Source organism: Cherax quadricarinatus, chromosome 100 (genome assembly GCF_038502225.1).
Source record: "Cherax quadricarinatus isolate ZL_2023a chromosome 100, ASM3850222v1, whole genome shotgun sequence".
In the NCBI taxonomy this organism is placed as follows: Eukaryota; Metazoa; Arthropoda; class Malacostraca; order Decapoda; family Parastacidae; genus Cherax; species Cherax quadricarinatus.
Window position 1 is genome coordinate 2112285 of NC_091391.1, and position 25100 is coordinate 2137384.

The window sequence follows — 25100 nt, forward strand, 5'->3', positions numbered from 1 at the left end:
CTCAAGACTTATCGCCACAGAAGACAACACTCAATACCGAAGAATCCTGGAATCATCACTTATTTCTATATCCGACAACTTCAACCAGAATAGTGGCTTCTATAACATAGCTGAACCACTTGCCAAGAAACTTCTTCATCGCTATCCCACATAAGAACACTGTAGAAGGTCTGCTCACAAACTTATCCAATCTCCTTTCCAAGCTACCCAAGTTTTTAGACTCTATAACCCAACTCGGTACATCATCAGATGCAGCATTCTTCACCTGACTTCAGCATTCGGAACCGGACTATAAATACTCGCGTTCCTTCCACCCCAGGTAGTTCTGTTTGTGACTTGAAAAAGCCCACTGTGTGGGCGAAACGTAGTCAATAAAGGATCACATTATACTGCATTTGTGTTTATATTTCCATTGTGTCGGTATTTTATACCATTTATTTCCACGATCTCTGATGCTTGGAATATCAAGTTCTTTTTGCATATTTAAAATTTTGGCAGTACGAGGGCATCCTAGGATGATCCTCATTGCTTCGTTCTGCAGTTTTTCCAGCCCTCCAAGCTTCCAGTCAGACACAAGAGCAAGTAGTGGCGCAGCATAATCAACCAATGATCTAATATAAGCAAGATACATCATTTTCACAATTTTAACATTAGCACCATACCTGGGGTGAAGCCCTGCCACAACTCTAAGTGCTCTTAGTCGTTCTTTGTATTGGCGACAAAGTCTTGTTACAACAGGTCCAAGTAGTGGAACCTCAAAGCCTAGATACCTGTATCTGCTTACATATTCTAGAAGAGACCCATCATGCAACTGGATCTGACAAACTGTGCCTCTCTGTCGAGGAGGACGCCTATTGAGTATCTTTGTTTTATCAGTAGAGATTATCAACCCCAGGTCCTGACACGAGGCTAGTACATGATTAAGAATGTTTTGGGTGTTGGAGAATCCGGTAGTGTGAATCATTATATCATCAGCAAAACTAATCACATAATGATGGGGCTGACTAGGCATAGCATTAAGTAATGCATTAATTAGAATATTGAACAGTGTGGGACTGAGCACACCTCCCTGTGGTGTTCCTAATTCAAAGTCTTTAGTTACACTTCTATGTCCCTGGAACAACACAGACGATTTTCTGTTTGACAGGTAGCCTTTAATCCAGCGGAGAAGCCATCCTCCAACATCCATTCTGGCAAGTTCACTAATGATTACATGTCGGTTGGCTACATCGAAAGCGGATTTAAGGTCAAGGAAGGTAGTGTATGAGCTGTCAGTGTGCAGAGTGAGAAATGTGGCTATGCAATGATGCACACTCCTTCCATGCATGAAACCATGTAACCGGGGAGACAAAAATTGTTTGATTCTGTACATGAGACGATTAAGAATCATTCTCTCAAATGTTTTACACAAGCAGCTAGTAAGAGATATTGGGCGAAATGCATTTTGTTGATTGGGCTTAGGAATTGGAATGATGAGGCTGTTGGTCCAAGATTGAGGGAGCTCCCCAGTTACATAGCTCATGTTATATAATTCAAGTAATGGATTACCTGGTACTCGACACAGCAATCTGAGTATGTTGTAAGTAATACCATCCTCACCAGGGGACGTGGAGTTGCCCTTAGTTAGTGCTGCATCAAGTTCATAATTAGTGAAAGGAATGTTGCAATCATCTGCCTTGCTGAGCATAAAGCAAACAAGTCTCTCCCTTGCATCATATTTGTCATTTAATTTTGCCTGTGTGGTACTGGGAAGATTAGCATAGCTAGATGTAGCAGCCCAAGCACTGACTAACTCATTCGCCCTATGTAAGGGATGATGGTGCGCGATCTGCCCAGTTCTGTTACCCTTAATTCTATTTATGTCCCTCCATGCTCGGCTAAGTGGGGTGTGAGCATTAAGACCGTTGACAAATTTTTCCCAGTCTGTTTGCCGCAGCTCTGTCATACGCTCTCTGGCAGCAGCAAGGGCAGTTTGGAAGAGCCTCAGCATTCCAGGGGTACGATGTTTTCTATAGGTTAGGCCTAGTCTGCGAGCAGTACGTTTCAGTGTACGAAGTTTAGAATCATTGTAATAAGTATGGTTTTTGAAGGAGGTATGATTATTATGGAAGTTTGTTGGGTTTAGAGTACCAAGAGGTTTCAGTGGCGGCTCTAAGTAGTTCTGAATACTGCTCACAAGATCATTGTTAAAGGTCTCTACAGAGGAACACTCATAGGAATTATACCAGTCAGTCACATGTGCAACAAAGTCATCATGCTGATCAGTGGGAACATTAAAACGTTTCCGTTTGAATATCCCACCAGGAAGGATAGTATTACCAATATCTAGAGAGGTTAGCCTAGGGAAATGATCAGACGCTATATCTGTTACAATGGAAGACTCACAGCTGGCAGAAGTAATGTTGAAGCCCAGGCACAGATCAAGGACGCCTCCATAGATATGTGTGGGTTCAAGGTCACCTACAATTTGCACATTACCATGACTGTTTAAGAGTGACAACAGTTGATTGCCATTACGATTACCAAACTGTGAGTTTCCAATGCTTTTGTGTCTCGCATTGTAATAGCCAATAATAAGAGTAGGCTCAGAATAAGCACAAGTTGGGAGCTCCAAGTAATTAAATTTATCAGCAGGAGCGTACAAGTTAAATATGTTGAGAGCAGAGTACCCTATATAAATCCTAACACCTTGATATTGTAGCCCCTCTATTTTCTTGTGTGCAAGAAGGTGATGAGGAATGGTGGGGTGTAATGGTTGTGATGGTGGGGTGTAATGGTTGTGATGGTAGGGTGTAATGGTGGTCATGGTGGAGTGTAATGGTTGTGATGGTGGGGTGTAATGGTTGTGATGGTGGGGTGTAATGGTTGTGATGGTGGGGTGTAATGGTTGTGATGGTGGGGTGTAATGGTTGTGATGGTGGGGTGTAATGGTTGTGATGGTGGGGTGTAATGGTTGTGATGGTGGGGTGTAATGGTGGTGATGGTGGGGTGTAATGGTTGTGATGGTGGGGTGTAATGGTTGTGATGGTGGGGTGTAATGGTGGTGATGGTGGGGTGTAATGGTGGTGATGGTGGGGTGTAATGGTGGTGATGGTGGGGTGTAATGGTGGTGATGGTGGGGTGTAATGGTGGTGATGGTGGGGTGTAATGGTGGTGATGGTGGGGTGTAATGGTTGTGATGGTGGGGTGTAATGGTTGTGATGGTGGGGTGTAATGGTTGTGATGGTGGGGTGTAATGGTTGTGATGGTGGGGTGTAATGGTTGTGATGGTGGGGTGTAATGGTTGTGATGGTGGGGTGTAATGGTTGTGATGGTGGAGTGTAATGGTTGTGATGGTGGAGTGTAATGGTTGTGATGGTGGAGTGTAATGGTTTTGATGGTGGAGTGTAATGGTTTTGATGGTGGGGTGTAATGGTTGTGATGGTGGGGTGTAATGGTTTTGATGGTGGAGTGTAATGGTTGTGATGGTGGGGTGTAATGGTTGTGATGGTGGAGTGTAATGGTTTTGATGGTGGAGTGTAATGGTTGTGATGGTGGAGTGTAATGGTTTTGATGGTGGAGTGTAATGGTTGTGATGGTGGAGTGTAATGGTTGTGATGGTGGAGTGTAATGGTTGTGATGGTGGGGTGTAATGGTTGTGATGGTGGGGTGTAATGGTGGCTTTGCTCTGTATGTAGCTCTATCGAGTCAGGCTTTGCTCTGTGTGTAGCTCTATCGAGTCAGGCTTCGCTCTGTGTGTAGCTCTATCGAGTCAGGCTTTGCTCTGTGTGTAGCTCTATCGAGTCAGGCTTTGCTCTGTGTGTAGCTCTATCGAGTCAGGCTTCGCTCTGTGTGTAGCTCTATCGAGTCAGGCTTCGCTCTGTGTGTAGCTCTATCGAGTCAGGCTTCGCTCTGTGTGTAGCTCTATCGAGTCAGGCTTCGCTCTGTGTGTAGCTCTATCGAGTCAGGCTTCGTATCCGCCATAACACAAGTGACTCGTGAAGACAGGAAATTCACCATTTTTCTCGTCCACCCGCGACTTTAATGTCCCTGGACGGGCTGACGTCTACAATATTATTTAATGTCCCTGGACGGGCTGACGTCTACAATATTAATGTCCCTGGACGGGCTGACGTCTACAATATTTTATGTCCCTGGACGGGCTGACGTCTACAATATTTTATGTCCCTGGACGGGCTGACGTCTACAATATTTTGTCCCTGGACGGGCTGACGTATACAATATTTTATGTCCCTGGACGGGCTGACGTCTACAATATTTTGTCCCTGGAAGGGCTGACGTCTACAATATTATTTTATGTCCCTGGACGGGCTGACGTCTACAGTATTTAATGTCCCTGGACGGGCTGATATCTACAATATTTAATGTCCCTGGACAGGCTGACGTCTACAATATTATTTAATGTCCCTGGACGGGCTGACGTCTACAATATTTAATGTCCCTGGACGGGCTGACGTCTACAATATTATTTAATGTCCCTGGACAGGCTGACGTCTACAATATTTTATGGCCCTGGACGGGCTGACGTCTACAATATTTTGTCCCTGGACGGGCTGACATTTACAATATTTTGTCCCTGGACAGGCTGACGTCTACAATATTTTATGGCCCTGGACGGGCTGACGTCTACAATATTTTGTCCCTGGACGGGCTGACGTCTACAATATTTTATGTCCCTGGACAGGCTGACGTCTACAATATTTTGTCCCTGGACGGGCTGACGTCTACAATATTTTATGTCCCTGGACGGGCTGACGTCTACAATATTTTATGTCCCTGGACGGGCTGACTTCTACAATATTTTATGTCTCTCTACGGGCTGACGTCTACAATATTAACTGTTCCTGCCACGGTATTGTGACGTCCACTCTTATCCTTATATCCGGTTTTCTAGTGGCCGGAAAGTGGTTTTTATCCCCTGGATGACTGGCCGTTTTCTCTGGCTGACGCCGTAGTCTCTGGTGGAGTTCGATGTTGTCTTCGTGGGGATTTTGATGGGTTGTTGCGCCTCGGACGGTGAGTCTGTATGTACACTGACATAGTTCTGTATGAGCTATATATGTGATCTGTGTTAAGTAAGGGAATAGTGGCACTTTCTTGCTTCATGGGATACTACCCCATTCAGTGGCACTTCTCCGCTTCGTGGGATACTACCCCATTCAGTGGCACTTCTCCGCTTCGTGGGATACTACCCCATTCAGTGGCACTTCTCCGCTTCGTGGGATACTACCCCATTCAGTGGCACTTCTCCGCTTCATGGGATACTACCCCATTCAGTGGCACTTCTCCGCTTCATGGGATACTACCCTATTCAGTGGCACTTCTCCGCTTCATGGGATACTACCCCATTCAGTGGCACTTCTCCGCTTCATGGGATACTACCCCATTCAGTGGCACTTCTCCGCTTCATGGGATACTACCCCATTCAGTGGCGCTTCTCCGCTCCATGGGATACTACCCCATTCAGTGGCGCTTCTCCGCTCCATGGGATACTACCCCATTCAGTGGCGCTTCTCCGCTCCATGGGATACTACCCCATTCAGTGGCACTTCTCCGCTTCATGGGATACTACCCCATTCATTGGCGCTTCTCCGCTTCATGGGATACTACCCCATTCAGTGGCGCTTCTCCGCTCCATGGGATACTACCCCATTCAGTGGCACTTCTCCGCTTCATGGGATACTACCCCATTCAGTGGCACTTCTCCGCTTCATGGGATACTACCCCATTCATTGGCGCTTCTCCGCTTCATGGGATACTACCCCATTCAGTGTCACTTCTCTGCTTCATGGGATACTACCCCATTCAGTGGCACTTCTCCGCTTCATGGGATACTACCCCATTCATTGGCGCTTCTCCGCTTCATGGGATACTACCCCATTCAGTGGCACTTCTCTGCTTCATGGGATACTACCCCATTCAGTGGCACTTCTCCGCTCCATGGGATACTACCCCATTCAGTGGCACTTCTCCGCTTCATGAGATATCACCCCATTCCAAGCTATTATCCCTCCATCTCCCCCTAAAAACTTAAATTCACACTTCAAGCTTCGCCTCGAGGTCAAACAGGATAACTTAATCTGTACTAATAACTTAGCCACAACACATTCACAAATATATGTTGACGGAAATGAGACACTTTGACATTCTTTGGGCTATCATAGGAACTTTACCCAGATCCGTGGTGGATTACCTGTGATAACCCTGATCCACCAGGAGGACTGGTCACAGACCGGGCCGTGGGGGCGTTGATCCCTGAAACACCCTACAGGTATACCTGTACTTAAGATTGAGACACGTACGCAACATAAGTGAATGTGACCTGACCTAACTAGGTTAGAGCACTGGCCACATGACTATCATGCAGGGGGAGCCACATGTCTATCATGCAGGAGGAGCCACATGTCTATCATGCAGGAGGAGCCCCATGTCTATCATGCAGGAGCCACATGTCTATCATGCAGGGGGAGCCCCATGTCTATCATGCAGGGGGAGCCCCATGTCTGTCATGCAGGGGGAGCCCCATGTCTGTCATGCAGGGGGAGCCCCATGTTTACCTGGAGTTTACCTGGAGAGAGTTTCGGGGGTCAACGCCCCCGCGGCCCGGTCTGTGACCAGGCCTCCTGGTGGATCAGCGCCTGATCAACCAGGCTGTTGCTGCTGGCTGCACGCAAACCAACGTACGAGCCACATTATTATTATTATAATCAAGGGGGAAGCGCTAAACCCGTAGGATTATACAGCGCCCAGGGGAGGGGGGATGTGGAAGGCATTCAGGCTTAATTCGGGGAACTGGAGCACAGATCCAATTCCTTAAATCAAGAGCCCCTCACCAACATCAAGGAACCTTCCATGAGGGGTGTACGAGCCACAGCCCGGCGGATCAGGAACTGACTTTAGGTGCTTGTCCAGTGCCAGCTTGAAGACTGCCAGGGGTCTGTTGGTAATCCCCCTTATGTGTGCTGGGAGGCAGTTGAACAGTCTCGGGCCCCTGACACTTATTGTATGGTCTCTTAACGTGCTAGTGACACCCCTGCTTTTCATTGGGGGGATGGTGCATCGTCTGCCAAGTCTTTTGCTTTCGTAGTGAGTGATTTTCGTGTGCAAGTTCGGTACTAGTCCCTCTAGGATTTTCCAGGTGTATATAATCATGTATCTCTCCCTCCTGCGTTCCAGGGAATACAGGTTTAGAAACCTCAAGCGCTCCCAATAATTGAGGTGTTTTATCTCCGTTATGCGCGCCGTGAAAGTTCTCTGTACATTTTCTACGTCGGCAATTTCACCTGCCTTGAAAGGTGCTGTTAGTGTGCAGCAATATTCCAGCCTAGATAGAACAAGTGACCTGAAGAGTGTCATCATGGGCTTGGCCTCCCTAGTTTTGAAGGTTCTCATTATCCATCCTGTCATTTTTCTAGCAGATGCGATTGATACAATGTTATGGTCCTTGAAGGTGAGATCCTCCGACATGATCACTCCCAGGTCTTTGACGTTGGTGTTTCGCTCTATTTTGTGGCCAGAATTTGTTTTGTACTCTGATGATTTAATTTCCTCATGTTTACCATATCTGAGTAATTGAAATTTCTCATCGTTGAACTTCATATTGTTTTCTGCAGCCCACTGAAAGATTTGGTTGATGTCTGCCTGGAGCTTTGCAGTGTCTGCAATGGAAGACACTGTCATGCAGATTCGGGTGTCATCTGCAAAGGAAGACACGGTGCTGTGGCTGACATCCTTGTCTATGTCGGATATAAGGATGAGGAACAAGATGGGAGCTAGTACTGTGCCTTGTGGAACAGAGCTTTTCACCATAGCTGCCTCGGACTTTACTCTGTTGACGACTACTCTCTGTGTTCTGTTAGTGAGGAAATTATAGATCCATCGACCGACTTTTCCTGTTATTCCTTTAGCACGCATTTTGTGCGCTATTACGCCATGGTCACACTTGTCGAAGGCTTTTGCAAAGTCTGTATATATTACATCTGCATTCTTGTTGTCTTCTAGTGCATTTAGGACCTTGTCGTAGTGGTCCAATAGTTGAGACAGACAGGAGCGACCTGTTCTAAACCCATGTTGCCCTGGGTTGTGTAACTGTCATGCAGGAGGAGCCCCATGTCTGTCATGCAGGAGGAGCCCCATGTCTGTCATGCAGGAGGAGCCCCATGTCTGTCATGCAGGAGGAGCCCCATGTCTGTCATGCAGGAGGAGCCCCATGTCTGTCATGCAGGAGGAGCCCCATGTCTGTCATGCAGGGGGAGCCACATGTCTGTCATGCAGGGGGAGCCCCATGTCTGTCATGCAGGGGGAGCCCCATGTCTGTCATGCAGGGGGAGCCCCATGTCTGTCATGCAGGGGGAGCCCCATGTCTGTCATGCAGGGGGAGCCCCATGTCTGTCATGCAGGGGGAGCCCCATGTCTGTCATGCAGGGGGAGCCCCATGTCTGTCATGCAGGAGGAGCCCCATGTCTGTCATGCAGGAGGAGCCCCATGTCTGTCATGCAGGAGGAGCCCCATGTCTGTCATGCAGGGGGAGCCCCATGTCTATCATGCAGCGGGAGCCCCATGTCTATCATGCAGGGGGAGCTACATGTCTATCATGCAGGGGGAGCTACATGTCTATCATGCAGGGGGAGCTACATGTCTATCATGCAGGGGGAGCTACATGTCTATCATGCAGGGGGAGCTACATGTCTATCGTGCAGGGGGAGCTACATGTCTGTCATGCAGGAGGAGCCACATGTCTATCATGCAGGGGGAGCTACATGTCTATCATGCAGGAGGAGCTACATGTCTATCATGCAGGGGGAGCCACATGTCTATCATGCAGGAGGAGCCACATGTCTATCGTGTGTGTGTGTGTGTGTGTGTGTGTGTGTGTGTGTGTGTGTGTGTGTGTGTGTGTGTGTGTGTGTGTGTACTCACCTAGTTATTGCAATGGTGAATTCACAGCTCCTGGCCCCATGTTTGTATGTGTGTACTCACCTAATTGTGGTTGCAGGGGTCGATTCACAGGCCCTGGCCCCATGCATGTTTGTGTGTATAATACCTGTCATTATATATAAGTGTTCATTATACAAGTGTGGACGCACAGTAGTGTATGTTGAGCAATAACCTTGTTGAAGGTTGTGGGAGAGTTGACCTACATGACTGTAGCAGCAGTAAACTGTACAGTCATGGTGAACACTGCACTTATGTGCGCTATTAGTACGCACTTCTGGATCTGGAGTGCTCTAACCTGGATTGTTATCAATCCAGTCGTCCTGGAAGTCATCTTCCAGGACTGATAGACTGAGTACGCACTTCTGGATCTGGAGTGTTCTAACCTGGATTGTTATCAATCCAGTCGTCCTGGAAGTCATCTTCCAGGACTGATAGACTGAGTACGCACTTCTGGATCTGGAGTGTTCTAACCAGGATTGTTATCAATCCAGTCGTCCTGGAAGTCATCTTCCAGGACTGATAGACTGAGTACACACTTCTGGACTGGAGTGTTCTAACCAGGATTGTTATCTCCAGTCGTCCTGGAAGTCATCTTCCAGGACTGATAGACTGAGTACGCACTTCTGGATCTGTTAACCAGGATCAATCCAGTCGTCCTGGAAGTCATCTTCCAGGACTGATAGACTGAGTACGCACTTCTGGATCTGGAGTGTTCTAACCTTATCAATCCAGTCGTCCTGGAAGTCATCTTCCAGGAATGATAGACTGAGTACACTTCTGGATCTGGAGTGTTCTAGGATTGTTATCAATCCAGTCCTGGAAGTCATCTTCCAGGACTGATAGACTGAGTACGCACTTCTGGATCTGGAGTGTTCTAACCTGGATTGTTATCAATCCAGTCGTCCTGGAAGTCATCTTCCAGGACTGATAGACTGAGTACGCACTTCTGGATCTGGAGTGTTCTAACCTGGATTGTTATCAATCCAGTCGTCCTGGAAGTCATCTTCCAGGACTGATAGACTGATTACATCTTTGTCATTTCTACTGTTCCTTATGTATTTGATAATGTTGGTGAGGTGCTCTTGATTTAGAGAATTGGATCAGTGCTCCAGTTCCCCGAATTAAGCCTGAATGCCTTCCACATCCCCCCCCCCCGCCGCTGTATAATCCTCCGGGTTTAGCGCTTCCCCCTTGATTATAATAATAATTATGTATTTGATAGAAGCCTGCCGTGTAGGCGGAACGTTACACTAATGAAGATACCCAACTTGCTGATATTTGTACAAGGTATACCAGTACATGTACAAGGTATACCAGTACATGTACAAGGTATACCAGTACATGTACAAGGTATACCAGTACATGTACAAGGTATACCAGTACATGTACAAGATATACCAGTACATGTACAAGGTATACCAGTACATGTACAAGGTATACCAGTACATGGTATACCAGTACATGTACAAGGTATACCAGTACATGTACAAGGTATACCAGTACATGTACAAGGTATACCAGTACATGTACAAGGTATACCAGTACATGTACAAGGTATACCAGTACATGTACAAGGTATACCAGTACATGTACAAGGTATACCAGTACATGTACAAGGTATACCAGTACATGTACAAGGTATACCAGTACATGTACAAGGTATACCAGTACATGTACAAGGTATACCAGTACATGTACAAGGTATACAGACCATAGCTGACATCAGTGACATACTACTATATAGAAAGTCCCTTGTTATGCTGAGCATTTCCCACAAATTAGGTCATTTTTGTCCCAGGATGTGACCCACACCAGTCCACTAACACCCAGGATGTGACCCACACCAGTCCACTAACACCCAGGATGTGACCCACACCAGTCCACCAACACCCAGGATGTGACCCACACCAGTCCACTAACACCCAGGATGCCACCCACACCAGTCCACTAACACCCAGGATGCCACCCACACCAGTCCACCAACACCCAGGATGCCACCCACACCAGTCCACCAACACCCAGGATGTGACCCACACCAGTCCACCAACACCCAGGATGTGACCCACACCAGTCCACCAACACCCAGGATGCCACCCACACCAGTCCACTAACACCCAGGATGTGACCCACACCAGTCCACCAACACCCAGGATGTGACCCACACCAGTCCACCAACACCCAGGATGTGACCCACACCAGTCCACCAACACCCAGGATGCGACCCACACAAGTCCACTAACACCCAGGATGTGACCCACACCAGTCCACTAACACCCAGGATGTGACCCACACCAGTCCACTAACACCCAGGATGCCACCCACACCAGTCCACTAACACCCAGGATGCCACCCACACCAGTCCACTAACACCCAGGATGCCACCCACACCAGTCCACTAACACCCAGGATGTGACCCACACCAGTCCACCAACACCCAGGATGCCACCCACACCAGTCCACTAACACCCAGGATGCCACCCACACCAGTCCACCAACACCCAGGATGTGACCCACACCAGTCCACCAACACCCAGGATGTGACCCACACCAGTCCACCAACACCCAGGATGTGACCCACACCAGTCCACCAACACCCAGGATGCGACCCACACCAGTCCACTAACACCCAGGATGTGACCCACACCAGTCCATTAACACCCAGGATGTGACCCACACCAGTCCACTAACACCCAGGATGTGACCCACACCAGTCCACTAACACCCAGGATGTGACCCACACCAGTCCACTAACACCCAGGATGTGACCCACACCAGTCCACTAACACCCAGGATGTGACCCACACCAGTCCACTAACACCCAGGATGCCACCCACACCAGTCCACTAACACCCAGGATGCCACCCACACCAGTCCACTAACACCCAGGATGCCACCCTCACCAGTCCAGTAATACCCAGATACCCATTTTACACTGGATAAAGCCACTGGTTGGTGAAACGTCTACAAATAAACATACCCAGATGTTGCAAATGTCTAGGATTACCTCTGAGAGTTTGCACCATCATCTGACATAGACATAACTAAATGAATAACACAATGGTAATGAATAGTTGTCAATGCTTAATAACCCACATGGAGATAGAAACATAGGAAGTTGAAGACTCGGATGAGTCACAGGGATGTTAGGAAGTATTTCTTCAGCCACAGAGTTGTCAGGAAGTGGAATAGTTTGGGAAGCGATGTAGTGGAGGCAGGATCCATACATAGCTTTAAGCAGAGGTATGATAAAGCTCATAGAGCAGGGCAAGAGTGGACCTAGTAGCAACCATTGAAGAGGTGGGCCAGGAGCTGTGATTCAACCCTACAATCACAATTAGATGAGTACAGGGGATCCTCTTCAACAGAAGATAACCCGAGAAGGTGATTGAGATCAGCCAGCCTCCTGTCTTTCTTTATTATTAAGCATATAACTAATTGTATGCCATGCTAGGAAAAAAAATGGTTATAACTGACTATAACATTTAAAGAGGTGGACTGGTAAGCCAGCGTAAGGCCTCGATCAGATGACCTAAAGCTCCAATGGCGGGTCATCATCGGACTAAGACCCACGTCAGGAAACAGTTTTCCTGTTTCCTAACAAACATTACCTAAACCTAACCAAGCTAGAGGAACTGGAGTTTACCTGGAGAGAGTTCCGGGGGTCAACGCCCCCGCGGCCCGGTCTGTGACCAGGCCTCCTGGTGGATCACAGCCTGATCAACCAGGCTGTTGCTGCTGGCTGCACGCAAACCAACGTACGAGCCACAGCCCGGCTGAAAAATACCCTGGAGTATACCCAGAGGAGGTTTCAGAGGGCAGTGCCCCCATGGCACGGTCCATGACCAGGCCTGGTGGTGGATCAGGGACTGATCAACCAGGTTGTTACTGCTGGCTGCACGTAAACCAACATAGTAACCACAGCCCGCTGGTCAGGTACTGAATTTGTCTGTCCAGGTCCCTCTTGCTTTCCCTGTTCTTTAGACTTAATATGAAGACACAGTTTCATTTTTTAGGTTCATCTCCTGGCTCTTATTATTTCCCTTGCATGTTAATGATAATAATCTTTTCGCAAATACATGATACAACTTATACAGACTATAGCTGATAATCAGTGACATACTACAGTGGACCCCCGGTTAACGATATTTTTTCACTCCAGAAGTATGTTCAGGTGCCAGTACTGACCGAATTTGTTCCCATAAGGAATATTGTGAAGTAGATTAGTCCATTTCAGACCCCCAAACATACACGTACAAACGCACTTACATAAATACACTTGCATAATTGGTCGCATTCGGAGGTGATCGTTATGCGGGGGTTCACTGTACTAGTATATAGAAAGCCCTTTGTTATGCAGAGCATTTCTGGCAAATTAGATTAATTTTGTTCCCAGAATGTGTCTTAAGGAATTATGCCCTGATGTTTCCACTCGTACTGGGGATTGAACCGGACCTACCTGGAGTTCATTACCTTTGTAAATTGTGAGTTCATTACCTTTGTAAATTGTGAGTTCATTACCTTTGTAAATTGTGAGTTCATTACCTTTGTAAATTGTGAGTTCATTACCTTTGTAAATTGTGAGTTCATTACCTTTGTAAATTGTGAGTTCATTACCTTTGTAAATTGTGAGTTCATTACCTTTGTAAATTGTGAGTTCATTACCTTTGTAAATTGTGAGTTCATTACCTTTGTAAATTGTGAGTTCATTACCTTTGTAAATTGTGAGTTCATTACCTTTGTAAATTGTGAGTTCATTACCTTTGTAAATTGTGAGTTCATTACCTTTGTAAATTGTGAGTTCATTACCTTTGTAAATTGTGAGTTCATTACCTTTGTAAATTGTGAGTTCATTACCTTTGTAAATTGTGAGTTCATTACCTTTGTAAATTGTGAGTTCATTACCTTTGTAAATTGCGAGTTCATTACCTTTGTAAATTGCGAGTTCATTACCTTTGTAAATTGCGAGTTCATTACCTCTAACTTGCTCAGCTATCAAAACTTTGGAGTCCAGTCCCTGGACCAATTATGTACCTCTGTAATCTTTTGACTACCGCCCACAGGATGGGTATGTGGTGACTACCGCCCACAGGATGGGTATGGGGTGACTACTGCCCACAGGATGGGTATGGGGTGCATAATAAACATATTAAACTAAAAAACTAACCATGTACCTCAGTGTGTGAGCTGAGTACGCTAGCAGCTGAGCTCAAGAAATACCCATGAGCGAGTTCCTCACGTCTCTGAACATCAATGTTGGTCCAGCAATTTTACCTGCAGCTAAAATAAATTATTACTAATATTCACAAATTCCCAAATCCCTAGAATTAATCATTCTGCTGTATCTTTGACATTCCTGGCATGTGGCACTGCAGTCAAGTGGCTACATGACCCTATCTTATCTTGACAGTCTGGTATCAGTTGTACATTACTGCCTTACATTACCAACCTGGAGTTTACCTGGAGAGAGTTCCGGGGGTCAACACCCCCGCGGCCCGGTCTGTGACCAGGCCTCCTGGTGGATTAGAGCCTGATCAACCAGGCTGTTACTGCTGGCTGCACGTAAACCAACGTACGAGCCACAGCCCGTACATGATACAGTACATACATGATACAACTTGTACAGACCATAGCTGACAGCGCTGAAATACTACTGTATAGAAAGCCCCTTGTTATGTTGAATATTTCCCACAAATTAGATCAATTTTGTCCCCAGGATGCGACCCACACCAGTCCACTTAACATCCAGGTACCTACCTACTGCTGGGTGAACAGGGACAGCATGTGTCTTAAGGAAACACTTCCTAATGTTTCCACCACAGATCTCAGTGTTCTTGAAGAACAGCCAGGGGTCTCTTTTTATTCCCCCTTTGTATGCTGGCAAGCAGTTGAACAGTCTTGGGCCCCTGACACTTATTGTGTTGTCTTAGTGTACTCGTGCTGACCCTGCTTTTCTTTGGGGGAATATTTCATCTCCTGCCGAGTCTTTTACAATTTTGAATTTCTTTGCATTATCACAATATGAATATTTTTCTTCCCTGTCCACAGTTGTTTGACCGGGAGACCTGCACATATACCTACCTCCTAGCAGATGCCAAGACCAAGGATGCTGTGCTGGTTGATCCTGTCATCGAGCTGGCTGAGAGAGATGCAAATTTAGTCCAGGAACTGGGGCTCAACTTAAAATACGCCAGTACGTGTATTTCTTGATGTTTTTTTTTTTAATTTAAATTACTTAAGGTGATGTTAAGTCATATTACAATCTGAGAATTATATAGAATATATTATTATCTATTCTATTCTATTCTATTCTATTTGATTCGCCGGTAATCCCGGCCCGGGTCTCTTCCATTTTGGTGACCCGGCATTGGCTCCCTGGGTAGGGAAGTGACATTTATCGTTACTTGCACCTGTGTGGCAGGTCTTCAGCAGGAAGGATGGGGGTACGTCACCGGCCCTATGGCCAGATGACGTACCAAACGTTAGTGTGCACTAACAGTGGCTGGTGTGCAGTGCAATGGAGGCCCAAAGCAGGCCCTCGCAGCAACTTCAGCGGGGGGGCGGATGACGTGCAAGGACTGGAAGTAAGGTTTCCAAGTCCCTGACAGCTAAGTACACAAGATGTGCTGCCTCATCCTCTCTGGTCTGCCCTACTGGGGTCATTGGGAAGTGTCTACGGCGAAGGGGCATCGTAGCCGGGCAGTCTAACAGGTAGTGCACCAAGGGCTGCGGAACCATTCGATCACAATGGGCACAGAGCTCCTCTCGTGCCCGTTCAACAATCCGCGCAGTGGTGGGATACCCTAAGCGTAGGCGGTGGATATGCACCCTCAGTTCCCTGGACTGTGTCCGAAGACTTGGAGGGGGCACCCTGTGGGTCGCCCTGACATACCAACAGAGGCTCCGTGAATCCCCAGGGTCAGGGAATGGGTGCCTGGCCGCACCAGCAGCCCACAGCGCAATCTGGCTGAGGCTGATGGAGATCGCAGCATGTGGCTGTGCCTCAAGGGTTGCAGTCCTAGCAGCCTCATCTGCAGCATCATTGCCAGGGATACCCACATGACTCAGGATCCATGTGGGTATCCCTGCGACCCTGGGCCATGAGAGTCTGCAGGTCTATTATCTTTTTTTTTTTTTTTTTTTTTTTATTCGCCGGTATTCTCCCGGCCCGGGTCTTTTCCAAGTAGTGGTGACCCGGCCTTGGCTCCCTATCTGGGGAGTGTCTCGAGACTTAAGTCTCCCATGGGAGGAGGGACAGTACCTCCTCATCTTTGGGACAAGTGTCCCCAGGCCTAGCCACATTCCCCGCCCTCACGGGGCTCGTAGGGAGAAGCTAGGCCTCTGGTCTGCCATCTACCCCGCCTCAAAGGGGCTCGTGGGGATGGCAGTCTTATGAGCTGCAGATGGTAGCAAGCTCAGGCCTCTGTTGACCTTTCTATTAAATTATTATGTATGTATTTAAAAATGTGTATTAAATTTCGATTTTTTGTCATAAAAAATAACAGATTCTATGCAATTTATATTATACACATGTATATAAATTACATATAATCTATTATTTTAAGTATTTTCCAATTTACATTATGTATTTATTCTTGAGGAAGCACTAAACCCACAAGGATTGCACAACATCTGGGATATGGGGAGAATGGGAATGATTTGAAGCAGAGGAGGTAGCTCACATTCTGTGGACCAAGAGCTCTTCAGTTGCCCTGGTCATGGACTGGGCTGTGGGGGGTGTTGACACCCTGAACACTCTCCAGGAATACCTGCCAGGTATACCCTCCAGGAATACCTGCCAGGTATACCCTCCAGGTATATATCCTCCAGGTAGCTTTAAGGCTCCCCCTTTGAATGGATACCTGGAGTTTACCTGGAGAGAGTTCCGGGGGTCAACGCCCCCGCGGCTCGGTCTGTGACCAGGCCTCCTGGTGGATCACAGCCTGATCAACCAGGCTGTTACTGCTGGCTGCATGCAAACCAACGTATGAGCCACAGCCCGGCTGATCAGGAACCGACTTCAGGTGCTTGTCCAGTGCCAGCTTGAAGACTGCCAGGGGATATAAATAAAAATTTCTATTTAAATATGGTTGTCATAAAACACTACAAATTTTTTTTTTTAAATATTGGCCACAAATTTACTGAAGTAGTGACGGAAGTGCACTTAAGTGTGTATGTATGTACACAGCTAAGTGGGCAGTTAGCAGGTGTAATGTTACCTCTCATTTGTGAGAGTTAATCTTCAATGTGGTCTCTCACACTGGTGAAGGGCTCTTGATCTAGGGAGTTAGACGTAAACTTCACTAAATCAAACTTCATTACCACATATTCCGAAGACGTTGTGTAACCTCCTTCGGTTTTTGGTGCTTCTCTCTGAATGTGTGTTCTGCATATTAAAGGGTTTTCTGCAAGCATACCTAAATGTCATTCACTTCTGTACATTGTAGCATTGAAAATTAAAATGGTATAAAATACCGACAGATTGTTAGGTAAGACACATATGCAACAGTTAGGTATCTTTATTTTGAAACGTTTCGCCTACACAGTAGGCTTCTTCAGTCGAGTACAGAAAAGTTGATAGAAGCAGAAGATACTTGAAGACGATGTAATCAGTCCATCACCCTTAAAGTTTGAAACAATATATTGTTTCAAACTTTGGAACAATACTCTTCTCCAGACTGAGGGACTGACCACCTCAAAACTTGAAGGATGATGGACTGATTACATCGTCTTCAAGTCTCTTCTGCTTCTATCAACTTTTCTGTACTCGACTGAAGAAGCCTACTGTGTAGGCGAAACGTTTTGAAATAAAGATACCTAACTGTTGCATATGTGTCTTACCTAACACATTGTATCATGCTGAATGAATCTTAATCGTACTTGACAGTGAACACCCACATGCATGCTGACCACATCACTGGCTCTGGACTGCTGAAGAAATTGATTCCTGGTTGTCAGTCTCTCATTGCTAAGGTAATGTATATTTCTACCCACTGAATAACACCTTATACCCAAGGATATACATATACAAACATTACCTCTTGGTCCAAAGCATACCACGGGTGGGGTTAGAACCCGCGGTCAGAGAGTCTCAAAACTCCAGACCGTCACGTTAGCCACTGGGCACCTGTGGTATGGTTTGTTTGCAATCATGTCATTACAATTTCGTGAGTCACCTCTTGGTCTATTTGCCAATTAACTCATAAATCTTAAGAGACCATACAATAAGTGTCAGGGGCCCGAGACTGTTCAACTGCCTCCCAGCACACATAAGGGGGATTACCAACAGACCCCTGGCAGTCTTCAAGCTGGCACTGGACAAGCACCTAAAGTCGGTTCCTGACCAGCCGGGCTGTGGCTCGTATGTTGGTTTGTGTGCAGCCAGCAGCAACAGCCTGGTTGATCAGGCTCTGATCCACCAGGAGGCCTGGTCACAGACCGGGCCGCGGGGGCGTTGACCCCCGGAACTCTCTCCAATAAACGGTCCAAGCAGATCTACGTTCACATGTGTAGTGCTACAAAAGTAGATCTACGTTTTTTTTCCATATTTTCAGATATAACAAAAAAAAACAAGTAAATCAGTTTTTTTACACATTTTCAAATGTAAAAAAACAAAAAGATCGACTTTTTTTACATACTTTCAAATGTTAAAAAAAATGTATACATGTACAGTGGACCCCCGGTTAATGATATTTTTTCACTCCAGTAGTATGTTCAGGTGCCAGTACTGACCGAATTTTTTCCCATAAGGAATATTGTGAAGTAGATTAGTCCATTTCAGACCCCCAAACATACACGTACAAACGCACTTACATAAATACACTTGCATAATTGGTCGCATTCGGAGGTAATCGTTATGCGGGGGTCCACTGTATATACATTTGGACCATTTATGGGTTAAACAATTTCGATGCTTTATTTTCAATTCATGTATTTTAATGCAATTAGTCTTTTCACGGTATTCTCTATAAACGTCATTTTTTTCTAAAATGTTTTGTATATAGTAGTTTAATATATCTTCTTGTGCACTCTACCCAACATACTGCTTCACTTGTATAAAGAAATTGCTGGTTTAAGGTTATTGAGGTGTTGTCCTTGGCCTGACAGCATACTAAAGTTTTACACGGAGGCCTTCGTTGTATTTTTCCAAGAAGAATTTTATCACTGGGTTAATATTTATAATCATATGCAAAATACAGGGAGCAAGGGGCTAGTAACCCCCCTTTCTGTATGCAATACTAAATTTAAAAAGAGAAACTTTTGTTTTTCTTTTTAGGTCACCCTGCCTTGGTGGGATATGGCCGGTTTGATGAAAAAAAAAATACGAAGTACAAAGTGTGCATGTTATGTATATTGAGTAAATATAAACACACTATTAGCAACACAAGGAAAGATGTCTGGAACCTAAGAGTGCTCATCCTAGCAAGACATTTGTTATATAATGTATTTTAAGTGATTTGCTGTTATTGATTCACATGTGTGTACTGTAAGGTAAATTACTTAGAAACGTACAAGAGTAGTAATATTGTTTGAGGTACAAGGTAATGTATTTTAATAGCTTCCCATGCTGTTATCGAATAGGCAGTGTTTACAAGTATATTTTTGCTTGCTTAAATGTCAGCAATTTTAATATTTATTGTACTGTTTCAGGCATCCGGGGCTATGGCTGATGTTCATGTTGAACATGGTGATAAAGTATCATTTGGGAATCAAACTTTAGAAGTTCGCAGTACCCCTGGTCATACCAATGGTTGGTAAATATAACTATTTTAGGGCACTGCTAGTTATTGGTTCTGCTGTTACTTACTGTGTAAAATCTAGCTCTGGTAAGCCAGTGACGAGCATTTGAAACTAGTATCCAAGATGCTTGTCTTATTTTCCGAAGAATAAAACGCCACATTCCTCATTATATACAGGAGGGCCTCTCTTATACAGCAGGTTAGGTTCTAGGCTTCTGTAGGGCCCTGCTTAAAGAGCATGTTACATTCTGGGCTACTGTAGGGCCCTACGTATATAGCAGGTTAGATTCTGGGCTACTGTAGTGCCGCAGTTAAACAGCAGATTAGGTTTCAGGCTGCTGTAAGACCCCACTTATACAGCAGGTTAGGTTCCAGGCTGCTGTAAGACCCCACTTATACAGCAGGTTAGGTTCCAGGCTGCTGTAAGACCCCACTTATACAGCAGGTTAGGTTCCAGGCTGCTGTAAGACCCCACTTATACAGCAGGTTAGGTTCCAGGCTGCTGTAAGACCCCACTTATACAGCAGGTTAGGTTCCAGGCTGCTGTAAGACCCCACTTATACAGCAGGTTAGCAGTAGCCCAGATTAGGCTCTGAGCTGCTGCTGTAATGTAAAACGTAGCTTTATTTTTCACTTTCAACTGCATGTAAAAGCCTGATAACATATTTACACTATCATGTATTAGGTAAGCAACATAGCTCGGCCTAAACAATGCATACACAGTACATGCATTATTTGCCTTAAAATATTTTTGTCCTTAACTTGTAGTGAGTGATTAATATAATTATTATTGGAATCTTGAATAAATGAAGAATGGATATACAGTGGTACCTTGAGTTACAAGCAACTGGGATCCCAACTCGAACTATTTTTGTAGTGCTTTTGTAAGTGTATTTTTGGGGGTCTGATATGGATTAATCTAATTTTCATTATTCCTTATGGGAACAAATTTCTTCAGTATCGGCACTCGAACAGCCTTCTGGAATGAATTAAGCTTGTATCTCAAGGTACCACTGTAATTGAAAAACTGCTGTATTAGCAAAACGCAATAGAGTATACAGGGGCCCCCTGTATACAGTATAGAGATGTGCTTCATTTTATGTACATTAGTTTATATTCATTTACCGGTATTCCTATAATCCACACCGAACCAATAAGAGTTATCAGGTTTCTTTACCAACACTACAGGTGAGAACCACGGTGATGAACTCTGTTCAATTACATCGTTCTTGAGCATAGTACAGTATTACATTCATCCCTTATTACTCTCTTACCCTCTTCTGAAAGTCTCCATTGATGGGTCTGGACAGGTAAACTGTCACCTGTAGGTATAATATGCTCAGTCTGGGTCAGGAAGCCTATATCTCCTTCATCAATTGATAACGACTTTGGAAAGTGCCTCGAAGAATTCTTTATTATTTTCCTCTAAGAGCATTTTAAATTATTCAAATTTACATCATTAAATATCTTATCCCTTTTACTTTAGTTCGGGGTGGGAGCGGCAGGTGTCATTACCATATCTGGGACTCTATTCGCAGATGACACTACATATGTCTACTCCCATTCAGATGCAGCTGTGCTTGAAAACACTGTAAACAATGAACTGCTAAAGATATATGCTTGGATGATGACCAATAAACTCACTCTCAACGTAGACAAAACATACTTCATGCTGTTTGGCAACAGAGCCTCAAATATTCAACTCAACATACTGTTAAATGGTTCCCCTATATCAAGACACGGAGGGCAAATTTCTAGGTCTTCTTGACTGTAATCTTAAATTTCAGTCCCATACCCATCACATAGCCAAGAAAATTTCCAAATCAATAGGAATCCTTTCCAGGATATGCTACTATGTGCCACAAACGACTCTCCTTACCCTGTACCGCTCTCTAATATATCCTTACCTCACCTATGATATCTGTGCCTGGGGCTCAACCACTGCCAACCACCTTAGACCCTTAATAATCCAACAAAAAGCTGCTGTGCAGTTGATAACCAGCTCCTGGGCTAGACAGCACACACCACCACTTTTCAAAAGACTTAACTTGCTAAATATACAAGACATACTCTTATTATTGTGCCTGCTACATATACTGAACTTTAAACTCCACTGTAAACCCTCCCCTAAAACTACTCCTCGACAGTTACAACAGAATGCACAGTCACAATACAAGGCATAAGGCACTTTTCAACATCCTTCGAGTCAGACTCTCACTATGCAAGAACGCTATGCATATAACAGGCCCAAAGATCTGGAACTCGCTACCGGAACAGGTCAAGGATCCCCAGACAACTTGTAAATTTAAGACTCTGCTAAAAAAAAATCATCTTATCTCACAATATTAACCAAATCAATCAAACATCTACTGACTAGTTGTATTATGTGACCTCCTGGCTTTTAATTCTGCCATTCCATAAAATATTACCACCTGCACAATTCCTTGTAAATTAGATTTTTAACTAAGTATACATAAGATTTATTAAGTCCAAATAAGATTGTAAAACAGCTAACCACTATTCTATGTTTAGTTTTAAGTATAATTACTATGTACTATTCTCCTATCTAGTTTTAATTAGTTACTATGTATTAGGATTAGTTTGCCCGAAATGCCTCGGCATGATGGTGGCTATCTTTGTACTTAGCAAATAAAAATTGTAATTACACATTGTAACATTTACAAGGAAATAAACTTATTATTATTGTTGTTGACCATGGGCAGGTAGCTTAATGGGGTCGGGTTCAAAAATTAAGTCTTTGGGGATAATCTTGGCTGATGTTAACCTTCTACCATTCTTGAATCTTAATGCTTTACTTGTCAGATTTATCACTGGTATTAAGATATTTCTTTTCTCAGAAACCTGGGCTAGATGATGAGGCACTAGGAAGGATTCTTGCTTCCCAGCTAATTGTAGGATCCTTCCTGGCTCTACCTTCCTTCCCATTGAGTCTTTAATAAATTTGAATGTGTTTGATGGACATACAGTGGTAACTCGAGTTTAGAACTGCTCCCAACTTGACCAATTATATAAGTGTATTTTTGTAAGTGCTTTTGTAAGTGTATTTTTGGGGGTCTGAAATGGATTAATCTAATTATATTATTCCTGATGGGAAGAAATTCGTTCAGTAACAGCACTTGAACAGCTGTCTGGAACAAAATAAGTTCGAAACTTGAGGTACCACTGTACTTGGTTATATAATACATGAACTGCACAGTCTGCCTCAAAAGAGTTGACATTAGGTAGCTGCACTTCAAAAAGTGATTTAGATGGGGCCTTGAATAATTTATTGGAGCTCGGTCTCCTTTAGTGACATCACAAGCTAATGGTTAGCAATTAAGGCTAAGATGTAAACACTGAGCTATATACAGTATTCTTTATTTCTACAAATACATTTAAGAAATCTTTATTCTCAGGTTGTTGCACATATGTAAGCCACGATGGTAAGTTTGCTCTCACCGGTGATGCCTTGTTGATACGAGGATGTGGTCGGACGGACTTCCAGGAAGGCTCCGCTGACACTCTCTATGACTCTGTACATTCTCAGATCTTGAGTCTGCCCAATGAATTCTCACTTTATCCTGCTCATGATTATAAAGGTGACTAGCATGCACGTGGAATTTTATCAAGCATCATATAGTAGTGTATTGTATAAGTACTACATACTTGAAATAGTACCACTTTCTAATTACCCAATTACCTTCCTATACAGAACCTCTGTATTGGTGGGGGATATGTTCCAAGGATCTGCCATGGATACCAAATCACTGGATACAGAGGGTTCTACTGTGTACCCAATTACCATCTTGTATATCCAGTTACCTTCGTATATATCCAGTTACTTTCCTATATGCCTGTTTACTCGCTTATCTTCCTATTGACCTTCAGCACACTTAACCTACCTACCTTTCTATTCGTCAACCAATCCAACTAACATTGCATGAGATGTAATTGTTTTCACATAAATAAGCTACGTTCTGTATTGTAATGAGTTGATATTTCCCTGGCTTCTGCAACAGGTCAAACGGTAACTACTGTGGCCGAGGAGAAAGTGTATAACCCACGTCTCACTAAACCCAGGGAAACATTTGTGGATATTATGAATAATCTTAACCTGGACTACCCCAAAAAAATTGGTAAGGACAAATATACTTTCTGAGCACCTCTGCAACACTCACCATCACTCTGTATGAGTGATAGTGAGTGTTGAATGATTTATATACTTTTCACTTGACTGCAATGAAATGTTTGGAGTCCAGAGCTAAATTTTTAGTTTTTATATTGATTAGAAGAATTTTTGGGTTGGTGAGCTTTAGTAATATTTTAATTAATAAGGAAAAATACACTATTTTTTTTTAAATTGTAAGGGAAGCCGGGTGTACCTGGAGTATACCTGGAGGGGGTTTTGGGGGTCAATGCCCCTGTGGCCTGGTCTGTGACCAGGCCTTGTGGTGGGTCAGGGCCTGATCAACCAGGCTGTCACTGCTGGCCACACGTAAATCAACATACGAACCACAGCTCGGCTGGTCAGGTACTAACTTCAGGTGCCTGTCCAGCTACTTGAAGACAGCCAGGGGTCTATTGGTATTTCCCCTGGGGGGCAGTTGAACAGTCTTGGGCACCTGACACTTTTATGTTGTCTCTTAGTGTACTTGTGGTGTCCCTGCTTATCATTGGGGGAATGTTGCATCTCCTTCCCAGTCTTTTGCCTTCTTATGGAGTGATTCTCACATGCAAATTTGGGACTAGCCTGTCTAGGATCTTTGAAGTGTATATTATCATGTATTTTTCTTGCCTACATTCCAGAGTACAAATCAAGGGACTTCAACTGCTCCCAGTAATTTAAGTGCTTTATCATACCTGTGTGCCATGAAAGTTCTCTGTATATTCTCAAGGTCTGCAATTTCGCCTGCCTTGAAAAGGACCATTAGTGTACAGCAATATTCCACCCTAGAGAAAATAAGCAACTTGAAGAGAATCATCATGGGCTTGGCATCCCTAGTTTTGAAGGTTCTCATTATCCATCCTATCATTTTCCTAATAGATATGGTAGATAAAGTGTTGCAATCTTTGAAAGTGAGACCCTCTGACATTATCACTCCCAGGTCCTTCACATTAGTTTTTTGCTCTGTTGTCATTGGAATTTGTTTTATACTCTAAGAGTTTATTTCCTAGAGTTTTCCATAGTGGATTAGTTGAAATTTGTCTTCATTTAACTTTATGTTGGTTTTTTATGGTCCATTTAAAGACTTGGTTAATGTCCGCTTGGAGATTGACAGTGTCCTTAATGGAGGACACTGTCATGCAAATTTGGGTGTCATCCGCAAAGGAAGACAGCGCTGTGGCTTACATCTGTCAGGTATTTCATAATTTTATTGCCAAAATGATGAAAACAGAATTATTGTAGAGAAACAGATGGAATTAGAA

At 44.5% G+C, this 25100-nt stretch overlaps 1 protein-coding gene across 1 annotated transcript in view; it reads left to right on the plus strand.

The window, feature by feature from the left end:
- The window catches only part of LOC128704676 (persulfide dioxygenase ETHE1, mitochondrial), a 40525-nt gene that overhangs the window by 13795 nt on the left and 1630 nt on the right, over positions 1–25100 (plus strand). Inside the window, exons 2-6 of the mRNA XM_053799825.2 lie at positions 14983–15127; positions 17822–17907; positions 19585–19684; positions 23090–23272; positions 23693–23809. Of these exons, the coding sequence (XP_053655800.1) occupies positions 14983–15127; positions 17822–17907; positions 19585–19684; positions 23090–23272; positions 23693–23809 (631 nt within the window). The remainder of the gene's footprint in view (positions 1–14982; positions 15128–17821; positions 17908–19584; positions 19685–23089; positions 23273–23692; positions 23810–25100) is intronic.